This window comes from Ctenopharyngodon idella, chromosome 15 (assembly GCF_019924925.1).
Source record: "Ctenopharyngodon idella isolate HZGC_01 chromosome 15, HZGC01, whole genome shotgun sequence".
NCBI classification, from domain to species: Eukaryota; Metazoa; Chordata; class Actinopteri; order Cypriniformes; family Xenocyprididae; genus Ctenopharyngodon; species Ctenopharyngodon idella.
Genome location: NC_067234.1, coordinates 24,772,269 through 24,799,701, shown reverse-complemented (window position 1 = coordinate 24,799,701; position 27,433 = coordinate 24,772,269). Strand labels below are relative to the sequence as shown.

Genomic DNA, 27,433 nt, shown 5'->3' with positions numbered 1-27,433 from the left:
TGAGCGACCGAGTGCCCAAGGTTAGTCACTTGCATAAAACACGCTTTCATGTTTAGTTTCACAACCTTTCGTCACTCTCAGCAAGCATATTACTCTAAAGACACGCTCTGTTCTGAGCACGTGCAGCAAAATCCTTGACAAATGCCAAGTGTGCCATCCTCAAAACCATTTCAAACACAATAAACAGCTTTTATACAGACCCAGATTACGGAGCTCTGTACATACGCTTATCTGCATTGTTATACAAAGAGCTATAATGCAGCTTTTCTTACTCTTTCACTGTATATAAAATATATTTAAGATGAAATATCTATGTATAAAATTTCATCATAATGCAATTAGAAAGTCACCTCGATTATGTGATTTTTGCGTATGTGTGGTTTAAGTTATTCCTACTTTATTTGTAAATTTAGAATACATTTTAGTATTTATTGGTGAAACATGATTTGTTTGTGAAAACATTTGTATGCAGATTTCATAGACAAATTTGTGTGGACACATGCTTAGGGAATAAGACCAATGATCTGTATAAATGACTGAATTGCTCATGACTGAAAAAGTGAAGCCACCATGCCACCATATTGGTATTCCCTCACATTCTATTGAATTAATAGGAAATCATCTGACTTTAATGAGAAAACGTTACCTAATGAGTCAGCATTTTTATATCTGAAGTCTCCCTGTACATTCGTACAATGCAAACATCCTAAACATTTAAATGGTTATTTGTTTAAAGTCTGGAATTTTCCTTGCTTATTAAAAGTTACGTTCATCTGCATTACAGTAGCGAATATCAGCTTTATTTCCAAGCATTTATACTGTTGCTCCAAACAAAATTATGCATTGTAACCCTTTTTAATTTAATATAGTGCAATTTAGTAATAGGAGATTGTATGTATTGTAGTATTTAATGTATATTCGAATCAATTTCTGCTAATAATCCCAGATATATGTTCATGCTTAATATTTCCCGCATAATTACATACATAAAGAAATCTGTTTTGTGTTAGGTCAGTTACCTGTGTCGCAGTGTGCAGCAGAAACACTACAGATAATGTTTAAAGTTTTAATTAATGTACATACATATATCTTAAAGACTATTCATGTGCGACTGATACACTGCGAATCAGGTGATTTTAGGTCAGTGTTTTGGCTGTAAGTCAATGATGCCCTCTATCGGTAGAGAATTGTAAGATGGCCGCTCGAACACTTCGAGTGGCTTCACCGCCTGCTGCCAGTTTAGAATGCAATGAGCAATCCAGTCATTTATATAGACCAGTGAATGAGATCCATTTGTTGTGTCTCTCCGGAGGTCGCAGTCGTCAACCGCATATGTCATTGAGGGTGCCTCATTTCAGAAAAGTAACCATTACACTGCAAAGTCAAAAGAAATGACAACAATTTACTTTACAAGAAAAAATGGTCAATTTTTTAATGGGTACTTTTCTGAAATGAGACATCCTTGATGACATATGCGGCTGACAATTGTCCTCTGGAGGAAGCAGCCTTCGAAATAAGACAGCTACCATCTGTTAATATTTTAGCATAAAATATTGCGATGACACTTACCCTGCACAGACAAATCAAAGGTGGCGAGTTCATTCTTGATCATCTCTTCACTGGATTTCACCTTGGACTGTGCGCTGGCCTTCAAGAAATCTGACTTGCCAAATTTGGGCTTGTCTCCTTGGAAGGCTCCAAACTCGTCTGTCATTTCGCCCTGGGTGCCCTCTGCTTCTGTGATTCCAGGAGGGGAGTCGGATTTCTCAGAAATCGTGCTGGCAAAGTCACCAAAGTCATCGTCGTTACCCTGACCGGCCTGTTCAATGGAGCCAAAGTCAGCGAAGGCTTCGAACCGGTTTTCAGCAGTGGAGCCACCATCTTCGATTGGGAAGGTGGTCACCTTGGCAACTGTAGTGTGGGTGATGTTCTCAGTGCTCCCGAAAGATGTCTCTTTCCTATGGACAACAGCTGAAGATGGCAGTCCACCTTGAGACTCTCCCTGGAGCTTCTTACCTTGACCAGATGGGAGATCATCCTTGTCGGACCAGTCGTAGCTGCCCAGACTGCTGACGGCGGATGTGCCAAAGGGGTCAAATTTCAAATCATCAGACTCTGTAAATGACAACATGGGACATCCCATAAAAAAAAAAAAAAAAAAAAAAAAACTATTTTAGTGTCTGTTTCAGTGCCTTAACAATTGTAGTACCTTTATAGTTATAGTACAGTTTTGCAGTTAAGTGCTACTCTTGTTGTAGTATAATAGTAGAAAAGGATGTTATGGATTCAATAAACTGACAGCATCTGTATTTTATTAAATTAGCATTTATAGTAGTAATATACTTTCAAAAGTATATGGGGCAAGGATTTATAATTCTTAAGGTAAGAATTATAAGGGTTTATAATTCTTCCAAGCAAAAATGTTTTTTTGAGCTGTCAGGTTGTCTAAATATCCCATTCAGTGGTGGGACTACCATTCTACACTGATAGAATTAAATCCGAGCCAGAAGTTTATCTAAAGCAGTGGCTCTCAACTCAAAAAAACAAAACAAAACAAAAACTCTCAAAATAACTGCTGTCTTTAATTCCTGAATCATGGATAATTAAATATATCAACACCCTTAGTTTCTGTTCATAAAAAGTCTGAAAACAAACAGCTTTGACATAATTACAGCAGAAATACCGGAAATAGCCCATATCGGGGGACCTTTGAGTCTAAAAGGTTGAGAACCACTGGTCTAAAGTCCCTTTTTGATATCCTTGCACATATGTGAAACTTACCATGTTTACCAGCTTTACATGGTCAGCAGCTGAAAGGCTGGATTATAGCTGCATCGTCGAGAATAAGTGGCTTTTTAATACTAGTTTCACGTTAACGCATGTGTACGTTTTGTCAACTTTCTTTATAAAAGCAGAAACAGCTTAAAATCTTTAAAACAGGGTTGGTCAAATGGTCATTAAATCTCTCTCTTTCAAGTCAAAATTGCATTTTTTTTACATTACAAAATCAAGATTTGTAATTATTATTAAAGATTTACTGTACATATCATTAAGTCTTAGGGGGCTTTCACACTGGGAACGTTTGTTGCGGCCTGAGTCCAAACACAATTGTTCCTGCTGCCCCCCACATGGAAGGCCAATCGGGCCAAAATATGTGAAACTAACATCTTAACACATAATTACACCTTAAAGGATTAGTTCACTTTCAAATGAAAATTATCCAAAGCTTTACTCACCCTCAAGCCATCCTAGGTGTATATGACTTTCTTCCTTCTGATGAACACAATCGAAGATATTTTAATAAATATCCTGACGCATCTGAGATTTATAATGGCAGTGAACAGGGGTCACAAGTATGAGCTGAAGAAAGTGCTGCCATCCACATCCATTCATCCTAAACGTGTACTCCACACGGCTCCGAGGGGTTAATAAAGGCCTTCTGAAGTGAAGCGATGCGTTTGTGTACAAAAAAAAAACATATTTAACAAATTATGAAGTAAAATATCTAGCTTCTGCCAGACCGCCTTCCGTATTCTACAGAAGAAAGTGTAAAAAAAAAAAAAAAAAAAAAAAACACTACGTCCTACAAGGCGTAGGAAAAGTGTAACTGACACGAAGCCAGTTTACACTTTCTTTGTACATTGAATACGGAAAGTAGAAGCTTAGATATTTTACCTCATAACTTGTTAAAATATGGATTTTTTTTTTTTTTTTTTACACAAACGAATCGCTTCACTTCAGAAGGCCTTTATTAACCCCCCATGACCCCTGTTCACTGCCATTATAAAGCTTGGATGCGTCAGGATATTTATTAATATTTCTCAGATTGTGTTCACCAGAAAACAAAGTCATATACACCTAGGATGGCTTGAGGGTGAGTAAAACTTGGGCTAATTTTCATTTGAAAGTTAACTAATCCTTTAAGATGTTAGTTTCACATGTTTTGGCCCTACTGGCCTTCCATACTGCCCACAGTGTTGGGTCTGGTTTCACAATCAACTTGATTTGAATAGAACCCTGCTGCATTTGAGTTCATCTTACATCATCAAAAACATGCACTGCGCATGACAGAAAACAGAATGCGGGTGAATATATTGTGTTTTTTTTTTTAATTATTTTTTTTACTTAATTTGGTGCTATTATGCGCAGCAAAGTAAACAAGACTTGCATTTACTGTATGTACGTCACATGAAGGCTTGAAAACGAACACTTTGAGGAGACAGCGGATTTCGAGTTATTCATTTGCACTCACTCTGCACGATGACACTGCTTGTATCCAAGGTAAATCATCACCACATCACAGAGGTGTTTTGTTGAATTTACTGCTGTTGTTATCAGCTAAAATGTATGCGCAGGTTACTTTACTTCCTGAAAAATTGTGCACCCGAGTGCAGATTGCTCTCACTTTCACATGAATTGCGCCGCAGTTCCAGCGCAACCAAACTCAGACCACCTTCTACAGGTAGTCTCGGGTTTGGTACCCTGGTGTGCTCCCATGTCAGCATGACTGCTTTCACAATACCATTTTTCATGCGAACCGTGCCCCGTTTCAAACCAAACAGGCAGTGTGAAAGCACCCGTATTTGTTTATTCCCTTATGCATTAGGTCAAAGGTTCAAAACACTAACTCACTAACTGTGCTGGGTTTTCTTATGTACATTTACCGGTATCATTTTGTTTATTGGTTACTGATGGTGTAGTTCAGGACGACTCAATCTGTGACCGTCTCAAGTGCTCCCTGGTCGTGATGAATTATTCCTGATACTGTAATATGATAAAGCCTTGGTTCATTAACTAGAGACTCCTGGCATAAAGCCACTCTAATGATTCCTGAGTCCTTATCTACATCCAGAAGTCATTCTGAATCCGGGAAGAAATGCTCAGCTTCTTATTGACTAGATTGGGGTGACTGACACCTGCATATGTGGATTGATGAATGCTTTTCAGATTTGTTACTAGAAGTAAAACTTAATTTTGAAGGTCAAAATAACTGTCAGTCATTCTGCACCTTTAATTTTTTTTAAAAATGAATCATAGGTTTGACAGAAAAAAAAAAAAAGATTTCCAATTTTCTGGCTTTCAGTGTAGAGTGTTGATGTGCAATCATTCACACTACCATACAATCAACCACACTGACAGACTGATAAAAGAACTGTAATGTTGCATTGTGCTGTGCACTTTGAAGCTATTGAATGCACTTATTTAAAAATAAAAAAAAAAATTATATATATATATATATATATATATATATATATATATATAGCTGCATTTATATATACACACATATATAAAATGCTGCATTTTTTGGCTGCAGGAACTGGCTTTATTTTGAGGCCATAATGTTGATTAAAGTTAACAATAAATTTGAGAAAATGCCTAATTCTACTTAATTTACTGAAATTACTAATTGATTGGCAGCTCTACAAAAAAAAAAAAAAACAATCACATATGCATGAAAACACCTAATTCCCTCACAGATGAGTGGGGTACAACTGTTCACACAATCAATCAGTTTGTGAAATTGACAAGAAGCTGGTGCAGTGTGATAATTCTGATGACTAAATCTGCACTGGGTGGCAAGATTGAAGGATGGAGAGAGAAATCAAGACGGCACGCATGTCTGCTGTACCATTATTCATATTTATTACGACAACATTGGCAGAGAGAGAAAGAGAGAGAGAGGTCACAAAATTCCATGAAAGATCTCGTTACAATAATCTTGTCAAACTAACAATTAAAAAGTAGTTTTTTTTTTTTGTTTGTTTTTTTTGCATTATAAGAATACAAGGGCATGCAAAGTCAGAAAAAGCAGAAGTGAGAAGAAAACAAAAACAGGACAGAAAATCCCAAATCCAGATGCAGAACCTAGCATTGAGAAGGCACATTCACAGATTAAGATTAGATTAGTTCTCATTGGTCAAAGACACACTGTAGTCGGACTATAAAAGGAAAAAGCAACCAGAAATAAGGGAAAGTGATACAGAACACTTAAGCCAATATCAAGGTGATGCTAATATTGGTTTTATGTAGCATATTACAACCCTTTGAGAACCTGAGAGCGTTTACAGAGAGATTCGTTCTTAAATGTTGTGATAAATTGAGATTCCGCTTAAGTCTGCCCTGATTAATTGTGAAAAGCGTCAATTACAGAGTTCAATTTAGGTCTACTACTTTTGAGCATTGTAACCAATCACTGAGTCCACATGAATAAAGGGGAATCAAAGGTGTTAAATTAGTCATTAAATAAATAAATAAAATTACATAAATACATCATTTTATAAATTAAAGTAAATGGTTATTTGATTGTTTAGATGTGTAGCCTACATACAAAAATATGGCATGCAGTTGCCACAAACAAAATTACTATATTTCATTAAAATAATTGCAATTTCTTCAATCCGGAGCCAATTCTTCTAAATTGACAAGGGTTTGCATCACTCTATTAGGTGCTCAAAGGGTTAAAAGAAACCAGAAAAATCTATCCTATCAGAGCATTTATTGATTTGAGTGACAGGTAAAGAACGACAAAAAGAGACAGTACCCTTTTTCTCTCGCCATCCTGTACATCTCAGTAGGAGCTATTTTTGACCCACACAAGTCAAAAAGGTAACATTTCATATCACAGCAAGCAGTATTCTCCTCATAAATACAAATAATACGCTTTCTGGCAAAAATGCAACACAATCAGGAGTATTAATCAAGTCTATCTATATTCAAAATAAATAAGAGCTTATTTTCCTGTAATAAAAATACACTATTAAATTTGCATGTATATATTTCCATTCTTGATAAAAACAACCTATTTTGTTAGTATGCCAGAAAAATGGACTAATCCTACTAATCGTTACTGCATGTATATACTTGTCAATTTCACAAATTGAAGGCTGGCACATACTGGAGCATAGAAAAGCAAAGTTAGAAAGAGTTCCACCTTCAGTGTGGTCTATGAGAGCAGACGCAGACTCTCACGTACCGCAACAAACCTGAAGTAAAGTCACCTTCTCATGGAAGGACCACGAGAAGCAGCTCTGGCCTGGAAAAGAGATACTCTAGGGTGGTTAGCTACACATCCAGGGGCGAAGGGCAAGTGTTAGGAAACCCAACACTCTCAACCTGCTACAATATTTATGCTTGGGCTCTAGAGGTGTCCAGTAACTGTGCTAGAAGCATTTGTATAAGATTGTAACTAAAATCAACAGTGATCGACAAGGTTTAGGTAATGATAGGATCCCTATAGACCTCAGTCGAAGTCGTTTAGCATGACATAAACGAAAATGCGACTGCGAGAGACGGAAGTACACTTCATTTAATATGTTATATTCTTATATCTGGTTGCTGAACATTCAGCGGACAAGAGACTGAAAATTGAGAGGACCAAAATTTCTTGAAAACATGGGTTGTGAAAATAGTGATGCACCAGTACTAAAATTCTGGTCGATACTGGCATTTCATAATTATTTATTTATGTTTATAGCCAAAAACGATAAATAGCCGATATCAAAATTCTATATTATTTTGCCTAAATAAACTGAAAACACTACAATCAGTTGTTTTAAATATTGTGAAGTGAATTTAAGCATCACAAAATTACAGTATAAAAAATGGATTTTCATTGTGAGATTTGCTAAAGATTACATTTAACAGTGATATTAAATTATTAGTGTTTAAATATTAACTTTAAGTGAACTGAAAAAAAAAAAAATTGTAGAAACAATTCACTCAGAAATTGCTAGTAAATTTCACAAATAATTACAAAGAAATCCAAGTAAAACACTGAATAGGTGAAATTTTTAACACTGAAATAGTATTTTCTTGTAAAATGTTCTCCAATAACCTTTTTTTTATGTACAATTTCAAAAAAATTTTTTAAACGTGTGAGCATCACATGACGGCAAAGGTAACTACCTGTAAAATGGGAAAAATTAGAATTAAATATCTAATGTCAACTGAAACCGATAAATTGAAAATGTGTAATATCGGCCAATAGCTGATATAGTACCAATACATCATCTCTAAAAATACATGTAGCATCTCTAAAAATAAACGTGACCTTAGACCTTTAGAGAATACAACATATTGAACAAACTACTTCCAGCCCTCAAGGCCTTGTTTTGATCAAGTCAAACTAAATATGGCATCTACTCTGGCTAAAGTCTATTGCTGCATTCACGTCATGTTGGAATTAGCGTAATTATGAGACGAAAACATGACCACCTTCAACTATTGAATAGGCAGTCATTTTAGATGCTTTCATAAGAAGGTACCAGAGTAACTGTAAATGGTTTTTACTAGTAAAATAAATGCTTAATTACTAGCAAGAAACTTATAGAATTATAGAAATTCTGACAAGATGTAGCAGCAATCAGTCGTGGCGTATATTATTTTCAGGTTTGGTTGTTGGCTCTGGTGAGACCACATGAGTGTATGGGAACTCTTCCTACTGTGCTTCCTCAACTCCAACCAGTGTGCACACGAGGGCTGATATGACGGCTGACGCTGACTGAATGAAATACTGTGACTGTGTTCTCACCCTGATACATGATGAAGATGAATGATCAAGTGAACACAAGCACACACACTTGCGGGATGCTTTTCATGCAGACAAGACAACATGAGAAGCAGAGAATGAGTGTAAATAAAAGCTGACTGACATTAGGAAAAGACAGCCAATTACAAACAGGCCCATCAAGAACTCCTGCCAGCCACCGAGGCCTCTAAGAGAAAATCTCACTAACTTGGCACCCTAATTTGCTCTCCGATTTCTTAGCATGGACTAGTATCAGATGCCCGTAGTATGCAGCTCAAGTGCAGAGCAGCCAGTTCATGCTTGTGTGATATGACTCGGGTTAAATAAGGTAGTGCTTTGTATTTCTTTGCTCATGTATGCACTGAGGCACGGCATCGAGGTTTCTCCATGCACATGCAAACACGGATAACCATCACATGTACGGATGAACGGTTACATGCAAAACAAATGTGTCCAGAATGATATTAACTATAACACCTGTTCTTTACACCAAGAGAGGCTGTGATATGGTTTGACATGAAGGTGGAATCGTGGATCAGATTAAGGAGAGAAATGTCAAGTTCATTTTTTATCATGCTAAGACCATCACTTCAGCATCATTAGCATATTAATCTGGCTGTTTATATATTCCATTTGTAATTCTAATGAGCACAAAACGGCTTGGAGTCAAAAATCTGAACGAATGTTAAGCCAGACATCTCGTGTTTGCAGAATTTAAATGAATATTGCCATCTTGTGCAAGAATCTTGTCTTTTTTGTAATCATCTAAATCAAAGACTTGAATGTGAACATTATAAAGTCATATGTGAACATTATAAAGTTTGGCTTTGCACCAAAAACCCATTTTTTGTTATATCTGACTCCAATCAGTTTAATTGTTGTCTGAAACGCATGAAATCAGATATTTACAAATCTAACATTACATAAAATCTGATTATCACATTTTTGGAAATTAACAGTTGGATCAGATTTACATTTTCTTTTTAGGAATTTGGGAAAAGTACAGTGTCAAACACAATGTGCAATAATGCCTGTGTCTGAATCCGAAATCACTTATATATATATATATATATATATATATATAAAAAATTTTTTTTTTTTTTTTTTCCCCACTTTTAAACTTATTTCCCCACATTGCAAACTACAGTATGTGGCATTTGCTATATAGTAAACAGTATGATTTCAGACACAGCATACTGTATTCACAAATGTATAAAATACACTAATGCCTTTAAATTCATGTTTTATACATTATCATAATGCCTCTGTGTGGCATCTCACTGAGTTCAGTATGTCCAGATGTCAAAAATGGACTTGTGAAGCAAAATTTCAAATTTCCTGTCCAAAATTCCAAATTCCTTTTTTTTTTCCCCACATTACTGTTTCAGCTATTCTCATTCTCTTGGCATTGTGATGAGTTACAGTAAGTCATTACTACAGCAACTGATATAGATATTACTATGGCAACTGATGTAGATACTACTATGGCAACTGAACAAATGGATCAGATTTTATCTGTTGCAATATAAGTGGACAATCAGTCCTAAAAATTTGATTAATCAATCAGGTACAGCGTTTGTGCATTCTTCATGATTACATGCTGCTTTGGTTTGTGATTCGGATACAATGACATAATCAAAGCAAGGGAAACAGGGTAACTAATGAGAGATGGCGGCAATGACAACATGAACAGACGGACGATGGGAGAGAAAACCAAGTCACGAGCTATTCGAATTAAATACTGTATATAAATGTGCTTTCGTAACTGCCTGATCACCTGATAACACTAGGAGTTGATAATACCAGTTATTGTGCCGTTAGCGATAATACTAATCTTATGAGATTCAAATTCACAAGCACAAGTTTTGACTGGTAAAAATTAATAATACATAAGCTAAATTAAATAAATAAATAGATAAATAAATACATAAATATAAACAACAATAAATACTGTAGGTTTACAATTGTGCATGATTAAACTGGAAATGTATATAACTTGAATGGGAATGATGGCATGTTGTGATGTGTAGCAAGTTTTTGATATGTAACTGTAACTCAGCCACACTGAACACACATACAGTGTTCCAACTGGGCGTCTGACAGGGCGGATGTTCAGCCTTTGAGAGGCCTGAGTGGTCTGAGCATGTGTGAAAGAGAGAAAGTGGCGACAGACTTCACCAGAGCAAGCGTACTAATTCCTCACCTGCAGCTGGGGGTTGATGCGATGACAAACCAGGGAGATCTAGGGAGCTATCAGACATCACATGCTTCAGGTCTCCGCCCATGTCTGATAACTTCATGTCTAGCTGTACTGAGAGTGCATCCTCTGAGTCCTCCTTCCCTACGCTGCTGCCACCGATGGACGGGAGGTCCAGGGACTTCACAGAGGCAGAGTCCTCTTTGGCCTGCTTGAAGGCAGCCACTTTGTCCACCAGGGTTTTGTCAGATGCGCCCAGCGCCGTACAGAATTTGGATGACTGGAAATCCGCAAAGTCGTCATTGTCACTCTTAAGTGATGAGAAGGAGCCCCCACCACTTTCTTTGTTATCGTCGTAGGCCAGGCCACCTTCTAGTGAAAGCTGCTTGAAGACGTCATACTTATCGCCGCCAATTTGTTGACGCTGCTGGGACGTCTCTGCCTGGCTCTCGCCGCCACCGTCTCCAGAGTCGGTCTCACTTCTCTGATCTCTTGAGCTCCCGAATGCCATGAAGTCAGCAAAGTCATCCTGAACCACCGTCCCAGCTCCTCTCCCTGCTACAGAAATGGCAGGAGCTACTTCAGAGGATGATGAGGAGCCAAAAAGGGCAAAATCGCCAAAGTCATCACCCCCTACGGTGGGAGGTTTCACGACTGTGGGGGGCAATACTAGAGATGGAGGCGCTGAAGGGAACAGATTGAGTTTGGAGTCGGCAGTGGAAGTGGGAGCGGGAGGAGCCATTGTCGTGAAGAGGTCCAGGTCTGCCATATTGAGAGGATTTCTAGGTTGAGCCAGAGAGGATGGCTGGGAATGAGACAGAGACTGTGAAGAAGTGAAAGGAGGAGGAAAAGTTGGCTGGAACTTAGCCTGGTCTGGTGGGTCTAGTGGAGAGACGGTGTCGGCTGTTTTAAAGTCTGTAAAGCCATCGTCGGCACTGACAGACTTGAAATCAGCAAATCCCTCCCCTGCGGAAAAACAAAAAGAAAACAATTGAAGAGCATGGCAAACTGCATTTCACACCAAAACAACAAAGGACAGAGAGCTGGCATGGCACAAAACAGAGTGCCTACAAGTCACCCAAAGCCTCATTTCACAGGCCTAAAAGGAGAAAAACGGATTAGCAATGCTTAACACAAGCTGCGTTTGACTGCTGAATTGAAATAAAAAGGTGGCACATTGAAACTCAAGACTTTTACTGTGAAGACAGAAATCAACCTGACACAGAATATATCAGATATACCAGCATATTTCAGTCTCAGCACATTAACACCACCATATAAACAAACACACTCAGGTGCAACCACAATCCATTCTCATTTCACCTGAGGTGAAGTGACAAGTGTAGGCCAATTAATTGAAGAACATTTGGCCATTTTGAGATTGCCCTGTTTGGCCGATTAACAGAAGTTTTATCTTTGCCTTGAATTATTTACAAAATCTACCGACAGCCTAGGGCTGGGCGGTATGACGATATATATATATATATATATATATATATATATAGAGATTTTGCTATATTATGTACATCGCAGCATGTAAATATATCAGCACGGTGCAGGACAGCTTAAAGTCATTAACATGTTATATCAATAAAACATGCATGATTGAAAAAAAAGTAAGTGACACGCTTGATCTTAAAAAGAGAAAAGCGCAACAAGGCGTTTATGAATTCAGTTCTCTTTCACAGCTTATTGCACTTGAATGGTCAAATACACAAAAAAATTATGTTAGAATTCTGATCTTTAGCAATCTTTAGCAAGTCGCATTAAGTCGGTTGTGTCTTAAGTAAACTAAACCGTTGTTTTTTTGGTCATATCACCCACCTCGATGACAGCCTTGTCAATGCATAATGTACATTTGCTATTTTCAAATATTATATTGTGTAAAATATATGTTAAACAATGTAATTTCATTTTGCAGTCACTATATTGCATTATATCATAAATACTGGCATTATATCAGTCATTAGCCAGCATGCCCTATCAATATGGGCCATTGAAAAACCCTTTTAGTGAAAAAACACTAAAAGTGAATGACACGCAGATGACAAACATTCCATTTCAGCTGCGGTCTACAGAATGAATCAAAGGCAGAGAGAGTTCAAAACAGAATGGGAGTTTTGGAGAAGAGATCACTGCAACCATTGACTTACTGGCCCTCTCAGAGCTGTCCCCACTGGATTCTGCTCTAGTGAGACAGGGACATGCACACATGCCTACATCAGTGTACGGAGCCCTTCATGAAACTAAACACACTATAGGCTGGTGAAATTGTAATAAATATAAAATTGTGAATGCAGATCTGGGTTGTATACAATGCTGTGTCAAACATGCATCTGCTTACCAACTGGTTTTCTGTCTGAAGGATGCTCAAGCTCTCTGAAAACACTGTATTTGTCCCCTGAATCTGGAACAAAAGAGAAACACAGTAAACAATGCCAGTGTGTAGAGGCAGTAAAGTGTGCTTTGTAGCAAGACAATAATAATGATAGCAGGAGCTGGAAGAAGGTGATAAATAGGAGGATAAATTTATGCAAAACACGTCTGAGTCACACAGTAATTCTAAGTCTTATCTCAAATGCATTTAGACAAGAGAATCTGTCTTTAAAGTTAAACCGATATGAGAGCAGTATTCTGAGAGATCTGCCTTCCTCAAAGGGCTAATGAGGTGTATAGAGCTGGATGTGTGTGTGTGTTTACCTGAGACAGGAGCTGTAGGCTCTGCAGGCTGCTCCACTGACAGCTGTTTGAACACTGCATATTTATCAGAGGAGGAGGAGGATGAAGATCCTGACACTGGAGTCAGCATGGCAGGAACACTGTATGAAGCAGACAAAACAAAGTCAATCCAAACAGATCAAAGTGTTTTTATAAGCTACAAAGGGTTTAAAAAAAGTTTACAAGCCAAAACATTAAACTCAGTTTTGAGATTCTTTTTTTTTTTTTTTTTGTTCTTTGATGTTGTTAAATGTAGACTAAACACATGAAGTCTAAGGAACAATCCTAATTTGCATACTATGCCTGCTATGAAGTGTGCAAAATAAGGATTTAGTGTGTCCCAAATCAAAACAAATTGGAAATAGCATGCCAAAGTGAAAAATGAGTTCTCAACATCCTTGAAAGTGAATTTAAAAGTAATAAATTTAGCTAAATGCCAATGTTTACACATGAATGCAAACAGTTTGTGATATTAGTGTCTGACTGATATCAAGACAATTCAGTGATAGTATGTCTCAACACTGAAAAGCATGTATTTCACCGTTCAAAAGTTTGGGGTCAGAAGATTTTTAAAATGATTTTTTAAACAACTGCATTTCCAGTCTTCAGTGTCACATGATCCGTCAGAAACCATTTTAATATGTTGATTTGGTGCTCAAGAAACATTCCATCTTATTATCAATGTTGAAAACAATTACTGCTAAATTATTTAAAAAATATCTTCTGTAAAATTTACTGACACCAAACTACTTTTCCATCGTCAGCAAAGTACGCACTTTCAGTCTGTAGTAGAAATATTCAACTTGAAATTCAGCTCAAGTTTTCTTCTAAATAAAAGTCTGTTTCTGCCTTCCCCTTCTCTCCGTCTTGGATCACTTCCCTCATAACAGAGAGATATTCCCAGCACAGAAGAGCACCTATGCTCTCACCCTCACTTCCTGTATTATTCTCACCACTTCTCATTTCCACTGATTTAATTAGTGAGCGATCTGACACATCCAAGCACCAAAATATTCTTCTAAAACAAAGGATTCTTTGTGCTTAGTGAGGCTGATCGACCGGTGAAGGCCGCGGCACTCAGCGAATACACTTTCCAACCTCTCATTCCCTGCTCTCCATAATTGCCTTTCGCCATCTTTTCCCTGGGAGCATAAAATCATGCAGATGTGAATAGAAATAAAATGGGATGAGATTATCAGCTGTCCATTGAAATGGGTTCATTAGAAAAGATGGCGGGGGTTTAATTGTTTGCGTCGGGTGAGTTATTACAAGCCATTACAAAGCAAAGAGCGATTCCATGCTCCAGATGAGCAAAAAGAGTCTGGAGAAATCAACAAAGCATAAAAACAATATCATAAACTACTAATGAGAGATGACATGATGCTGTTTTACGATGCATTTGTCTAAGCAGTTTGCATTACGTATAAAACATGCTTTCACTGGCTTGGGACAATATGCCGCAACTCATAAGGAAGTAGCTTGATAAAAAGCAACGATCGTACCCGCTCTGGGATGATGATTTCATGCTGGGGAACGCTCCCCCTGTCTCTCCTTGGAAATCTGTGAATGAGTCATCTCCAGCACTGGCTTTGGGGGCTTCCTGGAAGTCCTGGAAATCATCGTCATCAGCCTTGGTAGCCTGAAGTAAAGAAAAAAAAATCAGCTTGTGCAATAACAGCACACACTTATTATCAGTAATAAAGTGTCTGATGTTTACCTGAACTGGAGGGAAGTTGGTGATGAAGCTGGCCGTTGGTTGTGCAGGCGGGTTCGGGGTCATTCCCATGACAGGTGGTGCAGCGACGGGCATGGCCATAGACACGGGTGGCTGGGTCATGATGGGCTGCTGGTGCTGAGGCAGGACAGCATTAATGGCCATAGCCATGGCGGGAAGATTGGGCACAGGCGGAGAGGGGAACTGACTCAGGATGTCCAAACTCATGACTGTAATACCACTCTAGAGAATACAACCATAATATATAGCAAAGAGGTTTAGTTAGTAGTAAGTAATTTAAAGCGGCTTAAACCAGTTTCATGTTGTATGATTTGGCCACAATTTTGTCACCCCAGACAAATTTCAGGTACATAAAAGATATATCTTGTCATAAAGGAAAATTGTCTTTAATCAATTAAGCTCAAAGTATACACCTAATTTTAATGTAAGAGCGGGTGCAGCCATTTGAATGTGTGAGGCTCCAGTTATGTGCAAGCTTCCAGTTATTTTTAGCTGTACAAAAACAGTCCACTCTGCACCTTGATATTACAAACCGGTATTTGTTATCATATTAATTTGTTATTATATTAATTTATCATAATTCTAAAAACAATAGTTTGTAGTGGTAGGCAGCTGACACATGCACTAGTTTCATCCTTGTCCAGTGTCTGAGCTATTTCTCTCCAGAAGTCATGACCGATGTGTCTTTGTACTCATTTAATCTAGAGTTGCACAAATCTCTTAATCACCCTCACACAAGCACTCATTAACACGGGTGTCTGTTGTTTTTGCATCTCCAGTAGTTTGTTGTTGATGCGTCTTTTTCATTTATTTTTCAACTGTGTGTTGCCACATTGTGGACCAACTGATAAGTGTAAAAAAAAAAATTCAATGCACATGTGTGAGCCGTGTGTATAGACTGAATGTAGTTAGAAAAATTGGGCTGCACTCGTAAAGTGTGCACATACTATGTTGACAAAAAAAAAAAAATTACGCTACATGCACTGTACGCAAACCCTAGCGTACACAAAAACTGAAGTACACTTTGGGCTTAAAGCCCGGGACACCAAGCCGGCGATCGGCCGCCGGGCAACGTCGGACCGTTTTTATGCATCGGCCAATGAAATTTTCCCAATGTGTTCTGCACCGTTGGCTCTAGTCAGGTGCCGTCTGGGCAAGAGAGAAAACTCTGATTGACTGTTCAGTTTATTAAACGAGTCTAAGCGTGAGAAGAATAGCAAAACAGTGAGCAAACAAGTCAAGGCGGTACAGACAGAAGGCTGTTCTAATTTTACGTCATGTACCTGAGTGTTCCTGGGCGAATGTTTAATATTAATGTGAGCCAAGTGGAATATAGAAAGTGATCAGCATGAATAATATTCAAAACAGTAAGCACACACTGCTTTGTTTACGGTTCGTGTATCTGCTGCCTGCAGTGCCGGTCTCCCTTTCTGAATGACACGACAACACAGTCGGCTTTTGTCAGTGCTAGTTTTTTGCCATCGGTTTGGTGTGTCCCTACCCTAAGAGGGACAGACAGTCAATTAAGTCCTTTTTAAACCCTAATGAAGTTCTGGTAGTGTCAGAAATTTTATGCAGTGTAACTACTCCTACAAGCTGTCAAAAGAATGAGAGGTTCAAAGTTTAGGCTAGGATCTGTATCATAAGATTGTTGTCCTAACTAATCACGCCTGAACAAGCTAATCAAGGTGTTCAAAATTACTTGAAATTACGGACAGGTGGGTTAATTTGGGATTGGTACTTAAGCCAGCAGGACACTGGCCCTCCAGGACTGGAATTAAAGAGTCCTGCAGTACACCATACTACCCCTGTTAGCCAAATAACCATAAAAAGAAGCATTAAAGCAGCATGATATCATCCGTCAATGATAACAAGTAGCACAGATCTTTGAGTGCCAACTGATAAACGCTGATTACAGAGTCATTACACTGAGGTATGAGGCACTGCTATAAACATAAGACACTCAATTAAAGCTGATATTCTCCCTACACATAACAATTATTTAGGGAGCTTTTAGACAAGAGCGCTTCAATAAGCCTCATACTGGAATGCTGAATTTATAGCACGCCTTTCATCAGGGAGCCAAAATTAAAAAGCAGGGCTGTCAGACAATAGACCTCCTTCTCCATCCAGATGCCTATTTTTCCCTCTGCCAAGAGGCCGTCTGATTTGTTTGCCTAAAATATTCATTAAAGTCAACTTCCATTTTCACTGCCATTGCTGGCATCCTCCAGAGCTTTTCCTTTTTTATTGCTCTTCAAAACCGAGGTGCTGGAAGAGTGGCTCCTCATTGAGCTTTTAAATTTGCATAACAAATGCATTATTACTAGAAGGGTCCCTTGAGTTGCTGAAAGAGCTACAGTATCTATTCACAGGACTGTAGCAGCCAAGGGTAGCAAGGGAAGATAAGCAGATCCCCAAACCTCTGGCCTTAAAATCCACCTAACAGAGTATTAACATTTCTGAAAATTTGAGACTAATGTTTCTACCTGGGCGACTCCAATCAAGGCCAGTACGGTGTACAGCTCTTCCTTCGTCAGCTTGCCAGGTGTGGTTCGGTTGGCCAAGGCCCAGATCTGTCCGAGTGCTTCCCGTGGCAGACCCGATGAGATAAGAATTGGGTAGAGTTTGGCTGTGTCAATGCCTGTTGGTGTCATGGTGAAGTCAAGGACCTTCTTGAACAACTCTGTGAAGAGCAACCATTTGGTATTAGATACTGGGGAATAAAACTTATCTTGGAAAACCAATTATATCATGAGCTTATACCTGGGATGAGCGAGTCATTGTACAACCAAGCTGGCACCATGGGTTGCATGTCTTGTTGGGGGTAGACGCCCACGCCTGTTTGTGATGGACATGGAGACAGTGAGATGCTGTTTGTGGACTATTAAGCTAAGAGTGATTGATCAAGCATATATCCCACGTGATTATTGCACAGTCAGACGTCCCCCACACCTGCTGTTGGCAAAGCCCAGCACGGATATACTACTGACTACTACTAAAGACTCCCACTGCTTCTGCCGTCAGCTCAGTTTTCTTGAGCTTAGAGCTGGTGGGTTTACAGACTGACAAAACATACGAAGAATAGAGGTTTTCTTTGTACTACTGTAGCATTGACACTCATCTCATTATTTGCATTGCCAATGTGTACACTATGCTAAAACTGTCCTGTGGGGAAGTAAATTAGGCAAACAGATAAAAATGAGGCTACAGCCATTAAGTCTCTAACTAAGCATCATCAGTACTGACAACTTCTAGTTCGTCACAAAGCATCCAACAGGTTCACTTCAGAATTAAAATTTCCTGATAATTTACTCACCCCATGTCATCCAAGATGTTTATGTCTTTCTTTCTTCAGTCAAAAAGAAATTATGGTTTTTGAGGAAAACATTCCAGGATTTTTCTTCATATAGTGGACTTCACCAGGGTACAACGGGTTGAAGGTCCAAATTGCAGTTTCAGTGCAGCTTCAAAAGGGCTCTACATGATCCCAGCCGAGGAATAAGGGTCTTGTCTACCGAAACGATCGGTCATTTTCTAAAAAAAATAAAAATGTATATACTTTTGTACTTTACATTGGAAAGGTCACAGGTGATGTAGGCGGAAGTACCACGGTAGGGCAAAAAAACATGTAATTTTCTCCTCCAACTTCAAAATCATCCGACATCGTTGTTACACCTTTTTTTGTAAAGGCCATTTGGCTTAGTCTTTGCACGTTCGCTTTGTAGACACTGAGTCACGCATGATCTTTCCAACGTGTTTACGTAATGACGAGCATTTGTGGTTAAAAAGTACAGAAATTTTTATTTTTTTTTAGAAAATGACCGATCGTTTTGCTAGACAAGACCCTTTTTCCTTGGCTGGGATTGTGTAGAGCCCTTTGAAGCTGCACTGAAACTGCAATTTGGACCTTCAACCCATTGTACCCTGGTGAAGTCCACTATATGGAGAAAAATCCTGGAATGTTTTCCTCAAAAACCATAATTTCTTTTCGACTGAAGAAAGGAAGACATAAACATCTTGGATGACACGGGGTGAGTAAATTATCAGGAAATTTTCATTTTGAAGTGAACTAATCCTTGAACAAATCCAGTGGGCTCAGCTGACAGACTAAACCAGGAGTGTCCAATCCTAATCCTGGAGGGCAACCTTCCTACCAAGTGTAGCTCCAATCCTAATTTAAAAGACCTAAATAGGCTAATCAAACTCTTTAGGATTGCCAGAAACATCCAACAAGAGTGTTGAAAGCTAAACTCTGCAGAAAGATGGCCCTCCAGGAGCAAGATTGGACACCCCTGGATTAAACAGACATGTAACTCTGAATAATCCAGAATCATCATTACAGGGAAATTGGAAAAATAAGAAATAGTGCAGATGGGAAAATCACATAGAAGTAGAGAAATGTATATAGCAACCCGTGTTAAGAGATGAAGCCCAGCATATATCACGCATATGCACACATTTTAAATCACGTGCACCATTAGTAAGATTTCCAGGACAGAAAGAAGTGCTTCTGAGACTGCAGGAAGAATATTTTCAGAAGATTTCTTCATCCAGTACAGATTTTCATTTAATCATCTATATCTTATTCTATTTTCCCATTCGTCTTTGAACATATTTCATGCTCAAGAGCACACTGTCTTCAAAGGTAAAGCATCTAGGCCCATGCATTTTCTCCTGTTTAATGCCTTGGATTTGCATTAGCATAGACAGCTGAAGTAAGATGAAGGATTTGGTTACATGGATATTCATCGAGATCTGTTAGTTATAATCACATTAAGATTTCAATAAAGATTTTTAGAACGAGAACAAGATAAGAAATCAGCCCCTCTAAACCAAGCACATCTCATGATTAGCAAACAGAGGCAGGGCAGGAAGTCTCGAGCTGCAAGCTGTGTTAATTTTGAAAAGCTCGAAAAAGAGGCGGGACTGAAACCACAGATGTTTTCTCACCGCTGACACTAGTGGGCTGGACGGGTGGTCTGTCTGCCGCAGAGGCCGACTGAGCTGCGGCGAGAGGCTCAGGTGCCATCTCTGTGAAGAAGGCTGAATTGAAGTCATCTTGAGTTTGGGCCCAGTTTCGGGCTCTGGTACTGCTGTGAAACTGGGCTGTGACCTGAGCTCTGGGACTCAGCTCAGACAGAGCCTGGTGTGGCTTAAAACTAACCTTGGCCTTCGTATCAGATGTCAAATCGCATGATGAGAACATCTTCTCCTCCAGTGATGGGCCTGAATCAGTTAGGAACAGAGGCCATATTGAACTGTAGTAGCTTAAATTTTAACCATGAGTACCAAACATGACTACGTGTATGTACAAGTTCTGTTCTAAAACCTAGCGCATTTAAGGCATCATAGATGCACTTCCGCCACAAAAGCTTTTAAAAAAGGTAAGCAGCATTATTCGGCCATTGAAATTAGACATCATTACATTACTTCACTCTGAGCCTTATCAGGGCACTGTCACAATCAGCATAGTGTGCATGTGCTGATATAACTCCCATAATATGGGACACCATCTGTAACCTGACAAAACTGAAGGGAGGTAGAGGGTGACGGTTGAGTCAGAATCACTATGCAAATCTCACAGATGGTGACCATCATATCTGAATCAGAAACCTAGACAGACTTTTGACTCTACGTCAAGAACACGGCAAGCTAGCATTTATGGGCAAAAAGGTCTAAAAGACCTGGAGAGAGTATCTGTTAACAAATGCAGTTTTGGTGTGTACAAGTTTTACATTTTTAAATCATTTTTTTAAAAACTTGCAAACCCCAAACTAACTTTGAATGGGCTACAATGGAGAAACATGCTTTTTGCACACCAAGTTATACAGTTATGGCATCTGACCTCTGGGTACGTGTGCTAACAAGTGATGGTATGATGGAAGAGGGGCGTTACCTTGGAATGCAGATTGGGAGCTGGAGATGACAGAAGAGTGTTGGATGACAGGTGAGACAGAGAGAGATGAAGGGACAGTGTGAGGGGAGGAAGGGGGATGCTGGCCAGGCCCCATCTCTAATGGCTGGTTAACGTGAGCAGCTCTTAGTGAAGGGGAGGATGGAGGGAGGGATGAAGAGGAGAATGAGGAGGAGGCATCAACGGGGCCCTGCACAAAGTCACTAAACTCATCGTCGTCATCGGGGAAAGCAGGAGGAAGGGAGTGAGAGGTGACAGAGGAATGAGATGGCGATGAGTCTGCAAAAACCAAACAAGAGAGTGAGACAGACACAACGCACATCATGAGTTACGACCACACAACAGACTGAAAAAATGAGAAACAGTTTTATAAAGAACAACAGGAAGGTATTGAATTTCATTTGGTGTGGTGCTGATGTCTTAATATACAAAAACTCAACCTTTCAATGAGAATGTCAATATAAATTAACTTGTAGTATTAAAATGAAAAAATCAACATGAAATCAAAATTGATCCTATTAATTTACTTGACTCTCATTTCTCGTTTTACTGTGAACGGTGCATGTTATTCCAAAGAAACTGCTCATCTTTCCTTTTCTGCTAACATCACTTAGGCCATCCATGCTGATGGATAATGTTATCCAAAAGCCAAATAGCTATTTAAGAATTATTTTAGCAAAGTCTCATTCTATCTGACTGCATTCTGGCATGGAACATGCACTTCTCTCCATCCAATTAATTACTGCCTGAATGTTCATTTAATATCCTGTTTTGCTCAGAAAATATGTCACATTATCAATGTAAAACAGGATGTGAACGTTCAATGCCCACCAAATAAGGGTAAAAGTTGACTTTGGTGAGTGATTAAAGTTACTTGCCAGTAGGCTGAGATCAACAAACTGAAAAATTACGTGGTTTAAGTCCAATTTTAAGAACAACAATCTGACCAATCAGACTTATGACACAAATCCAAGAACATTCTACTAAAAAAACATCTGTTATGCCTTCTAACATGTTTTACTTCAAAATTAACCATTAGAGGTTTATATAAGACAGAATCCCTTTTGTGTAGATACACTACTATACAGAACTTTGGGGTCAGTAATTTAAAAAAAAAAAAATTTTTTAAAGAAATTAATACATTTGTTAAGCAAGGATAAATTAAATTGTTCGAAAGGAGACAATAAAGACATTTTTGCCATCACAGGAATAAATTGTTTTTTTTTAAATATATATTAAAATATAAAATAATTTTAAATTGTAAAAATATTTCACAATATTACTGTTTTTACTGTATTTCTCATTAAATAAATGCAGCCTTGAGAATAAGAGACTTCTTTCAAAAACATTATTAAAAAAAAAAAATTCTTACTGACCCCAAAGTTCACATTAAGCCATAAAACAGAAATTTTATAACCGGTGATAAATATAAATATCCAGTGTATTTTTTTCAATTCACCTACAAATTTTAGGGGTGGCAAAAAGTTAATTTTGGACACTTCACTAAATACAGGTTTTTTCCCCAAAACTGAAGAAACAGTTAACTAGAAACACTGTGAGTGATATTAAGCTCTTCTGCAGGTGTGAGGGGTGAAACTGCAAGAGTGTGAAGGTGGAGGATAATGTGTTATATGGAGGATGAGAAAACCGCAAACAGAAACATCTTGGAGGGCCTCCTGGTGGCTGCTGGGGAAAAAACAGCTGTTTGGCTCAATGAAAAAGGTGTGGTGTGTTTGGGTTGAGACAGAATAGCAATGCTTTACAAGAATAGTTCACCCAAAAATAAAAATTCTGTTATCATTTACCCAACCTCATGACAGTCCAACCTGTCCAACATCATCCAGTACAATTCTTCAAAATCCTCTTGTGTTCCAGAGGGGGAAAAAGTCATGGGAGTAAATGATGACAGATTTTTATTTTTGGGTGAACTATCCCTTTAACAGTGTGTGTGTGTGTCCCTGGTAATGTCCTTCAGCTCTTGACAGCCACTCTGGCCTTGTCAAAAGCTGTCTGGACCATTGATGTGACCCTTGACGTCATGGGCAAGGACATGAAAAGCAAATGGCCTGAAGGCAGTCAGGCAGCTAGACCGGGTCACTGGATGTACCTGGTTTCTTAGACTGTGAAGATGGTGTTGGATGCATCTTGGCATCTCTGCTGAACCCATCCAGATTTCCTTTTATGGCCTCTAAGGCATCGTCACGACTCTTCTCCCCACTCTGTACAAAAATAGAAGTTTTTTTTTTAGCTATAACTTTAGCAATAACTCTTATTTTTATTTTAATAAACTTCTCAAACATTTTATGGTACCTATATTGTCATCAAATACCTAGTTTGGATGGCAATTTATGATTGGAATATAAAGTGGACAATAATCATGATTAAATTAAATAATACTAATCAGGCAGTTATAGGAGCTGCATGATTCTGGATAAATTGAAAATCACAATTTTTAGTTAGAGATCACGATTCTCCCACAATTCTGAACAGACAGGAAACAACTAAACAAAACAACATGTAATTTACTAGAGGTTCAGACAAAATGTTAATTGCTGCAGTCTATTTAAAATGTTTATTTAATCTGAATGCATTAAAAAAATATATATATATAAAAACAATCGGTTTGAATGAATGATTCAATGACTCACTCATAAATACTTCACTTGTTTCATTACTGGATGAATAGCGTTTTTGAACGAATCTCTTGAATGAATGATTCAATGACACATTTTTAAGTCACTTGTTGCCACGTACTGGCATAACGATGTAATTGCCACAATCTTTATTTGAAGCGCTGTTACTTTCAAAAGGTGCTTTACTCTATTATTATCACTACTGTAGACATCAGTGTTTATATCCAAACTTTAAACTTCTATCCCAGTACTGTAATAGTCTGAATATTTGTAACACAGAAATAATGATAGTGTGGTTGAAAAGATTGTTTGTGAAGCCGTTTCATACCTGTGATAACTGCTCTCTCTGGATCAGTGGCAGCGCAAATGCAGATCTGAATGTTTGCTATAATTTTGTCAAAGGTTTAATAGACACAGGCGATTCACTGTCATTTAAGAATGAGATCGCGTGAGTGTTTGAATCGAAATTGCGATCTTTTAACGATTAATCATGCAGCTCTAGGCAATTATGTAATAATCACAACAAGCCTAATATTTAGTAAGGAAATATGTCATGTTGACTTGCTCACTTTGGGTTTGACGCTGCTCAGTAGACGCAGTTTCTGTTTCTGCTCCTCAAACTGTCTTCTCTTTCGGTCCTCTTCCAGCATCCGCTGCTGCTGCTCCAGACGTTTTCTATGGACACACACTAATCAGAGACGAGTTCTGGTGTGCAAAAGAACTTTCCAACAGCGTGAATATGTAAAGTCTTACTGATGCTCCTCCGCCATCTGCTTCTGTATGTCCGCAGGGAACTGTGGCCCTGGGCCCCTCATGCCCATGAACTGAGGCTGACCCATGAACTGCATCCCAGGAGTCTGCATGCCCATTGCCATCCCTCCCTAGAAACACGGGAGAAAGATATTTAGGACATCTAACGATTCTGATGTCCACATTTTTTATTGTTAAAGGGATAGTTCACCCAAAAATGAAAATTCTGTCATCATTTATTCACCCTCAAGTAGTTCCAAACCTGTACGAATTTCTTTGTTCTGCTGAACACAATGGAAGATATTTGGAAGAAGGTTAGAAACCAAACAGAAATATCTTCCTTTGTGTTCAGCAGAACAAAGAAATTCATAAAGGTTTGGAACTACTTGAGGGTGAGTAAATGATGACAGAATTTTCATTTTTGGGTGAACTATCCCTTTAATGCATGTCTTAGACATTTCTAAAGTGTCTCAAAAACAGAACAGACCTGCATTGGCATGGCACCAGGCATCTGTGCTCCAAAATTCATTCCCATCATGCCTTGCATGTTGGGCTGCATGACCTGGACCATGGGGAAGCCCTGCTGCTGTTGCTGCTGCATGGGCATCATTCCTGCCATTAAATAACCATTTAAAAATGACTTTAAAAACATAAAAAAATGCATTTAAATGTTATAAAAGATGTTACATTGGAGAAACATATCCAATAAAAATGATCTAATGTGAAAAGATGCAAAATACAGGCAAAACATTAGCTTCTTACCTTGCGGTGGTGCAATGCCCCCTCCTACAGGGTACATAAAACTAGAAAAGAAAAGACAGGCACATTCAATATTGTAGTCATTTACCAGGCTGCCCATTTCAAACCCCTGAAGCTCATTGCAGTGTCAAACTAATGTCTTTACTCTATCGCCCTCCACAAGAGACAACTAAAGGCAACCAATCAATCATTCAACTGAGAAAACATTTATGAAAACAGCCGAAGTCCATTATTCTAAAAGGTTCCACCACAGTGGAAAATATTTCCAATATTGGCCCTCCATTACAATGTTTTCACAGCTAAGAAACACATTACAATTATGGTTATGGTTATCCTACAACAGTAATGTAAAAACGATTATGCTCAACTTTCAAGGGTTAGTTAGTATTCTCGTCACTTCATAACATTAAGGTTGAACCACTGTAGTCACATGTACTATTTTAACAATGTTTTTACTACCTTTCTGGACCTTGAATGTGGTAATTAAGTAGCTTCTCTTGGGGATCAGAAAGCTCTCAGATTTCATCAAAAATATCTTAATTTGTGTTAAAGATGAACGAAGGTCTAACGGGTTTGGAACGACATGAGGGTGAATAATGACAGAAATTAAATTTTTGGGTGAACTAACCCTTTAATAAATATTTGTGGTACTTGCTAAGGACCATGTTCACGAACAGACATCTTGGCATCCAAACACACCAAAAAATTTGGTTTCAGCTGAAATAGTTTTGGAGGGCTGAAATCATTGACTGAAACAGTGGCGTTTAATAAGCGCTTCTGTGATGGCGTGTTTTGACCTACATGTTGTAGGTTTTGGCTACAACATGTAAACATGATGGCAATGTGAATGCACTTCACCGTGACCAAAAATGATGCCAGAGCAGCAATATGTAACATCTGTTTGGCAGAAATATGGGGAGGAGGCTTTTTGCCAAAGAACTTTACTATGACTAGTTTAATTTATCACTGGAAAAAACAAACCCCTGAACAGCATTCCAAGTCAAATTGGACAATTTAAAAAAAAAAATTTAATTTCAGTTTTAAAATTCCTTTAAATTTGAAGGGGGGAACCAACCAAAATGGCCCTGACGCCAATTCAACATGCTGAAGCCAACGTGTGGAACACGCAGCAAAAACTAGCCCGACAAATGCGTACCGACAACTTGGTGTGTCACGGCCCTTAAGTCAGCTGCTGGGATGGCACCTTAAGCAACTACACCAATATAAGAAACTGCTAACAAAAAACACTCAGAACAGCTTAGCAACCAGATAGCAACACCCTAACAACCACTCTTAGCACCATTCCATGGTACAGTCACAGTGATGTTATCATATGGTAATACCATGGTATTTTTATACCATAAGACTGAATGAATATCATATTCCTTTAAAAGTACTTTAAACAATAGTAATACAATTACTATGGTATAAAAAAAAAAAAATGTTAAAAAGATACTCCTTTTGTTGAAGCCACAGTATTCAAAAAGCACTACTGAGAATTCAAAAACCATTCAAAATAAAGATTTCTTGTTGTATTAAGAAGCCAAATATTTCATATTTGGTGTCTAACTCATCGAGAGTTAGCCTAGTTTTGTTTGCTTTGCCAATAGTCTGAAATGTGGGCTAACACTCCTCCGAGGCTCTCTGGCACAAAGCGATCTGTCTGTCTGTGTTGCATCTGTTTGCCTGCAGGCTCACAGCTTTACAGCGCTTACAGAGACTGTGATACAACAGAGGGAGGAGAAAAAAATAAAACACTGGATTAAGGCAGATTAACATTCAAAGAGAGATCTGCTGTGACATCAGGGTGGGGAGATCATGTCTATCCACCATTTTAAACCATTACTCCCAACATCCACCCATCCATGAACAAACCCAGTTATAACCGCAAAACCTGAGAATGAGCTTTTCTGACAGGATTTTGTCTTTGAGAAACACATGTACTGTAAACAGCAGCTTCGATACAGCATATTAATGGCTGTCTAACATTTTATGCAGAGCCATTTATCCAATAATAGTCCATACAGAATTAAAGCTACAATATTTTTTCTGTCTAACAACATTTTCAATATTTTGAAGTCTAACAACATTATGTAGTTAAGATAAACTGGTATAGGGATAATGGAAGGAAAAAATTTTATAAGCAATACATTTGCAAACCAATATAAAATGAACAAGAATTTGAATTACTGAAACA

At 38.4% G+C, this 27,433-nt stretch overlaps 1 protein-coding gene across 7 annotated transcripts in view; it reads right to left on the bottom strand.

The window, feature by feature from the left end:
- The window catches only part of synrg (synergin, gamma), a 53,795-nt gene that overhangs the window by 20,027 nt on the left and 6,335 nt on the right, over positions 1 to 27,433 (bottom strand). For 3 of the 7 annotated variants that reach the window (XM_051861942.1, XM_051861943.1, XM_051861944.1), the window contains exons 2-16: positions 25,240 to 25,280; positions 24,965 to 25,089; positions 24,481 to 24,608; positions 24,297 to 24,402; positions 23,202 to 23,313; positions 21,077 to 21,373; positions 20,131 to 20,406; positions 17,944 to 18,018; positions 17,667 to 17,863; positions 15,160 to 15,399; positions 14,945 to 15,081; positions 13,425 to 13,543; positions 13,069 to 13,131; positions 10,731 to 11,690; positions 1,570 to 2,115 (exon numbers count right to left, since the gene is read on the bottom strand). In XM_051861942.1, coding sequence (XP_051717902.1) covers positions 1,570 to 2,115; positions 10,731 to 11,690; positions 13,069 to 13,131; positions 13,425 to 13,543; positions 14,945 to 15,081; positions 15,160 to 15,399; positions 17,667 to 17,863; positions 17,944 to 18,018; positions 20,131 to 20,406; positions 21,077 to 21,373; positions 23,202 to 23,313; positions 24,297 to 24,402; positions 24,481 to 24,608; positions 24,965 to 25,089; positions 25,240 to 25,280 — 3,422 coding nt within the window. Of the gene's footprint in view, positions 1 to 1,569; positions 2,116 to 10,730; positions 11,691 to 13,068; positions 13,132 to 13,424; positions 13,544 to 14,944; positions 15,082 to 15,159; positions 15,400 to 17,666; positions 17,864 to 17,943; positions 18,019 to 20,130; positions 20,407 to 21,076; positions 21,374 to 23,201; positions 23,314 to 24,296; positions 24,403 to 24,480; positions 24,609 to 24,964; positions 25,090 to 25,239; positions 25,281 to 27,433 lie in introns of those variants that run through there. The other 4 variants (XM_051861946.1, XM_051861949.1, XM_051861945.1 and 1 more) reach the window with 3 other exon arrangements.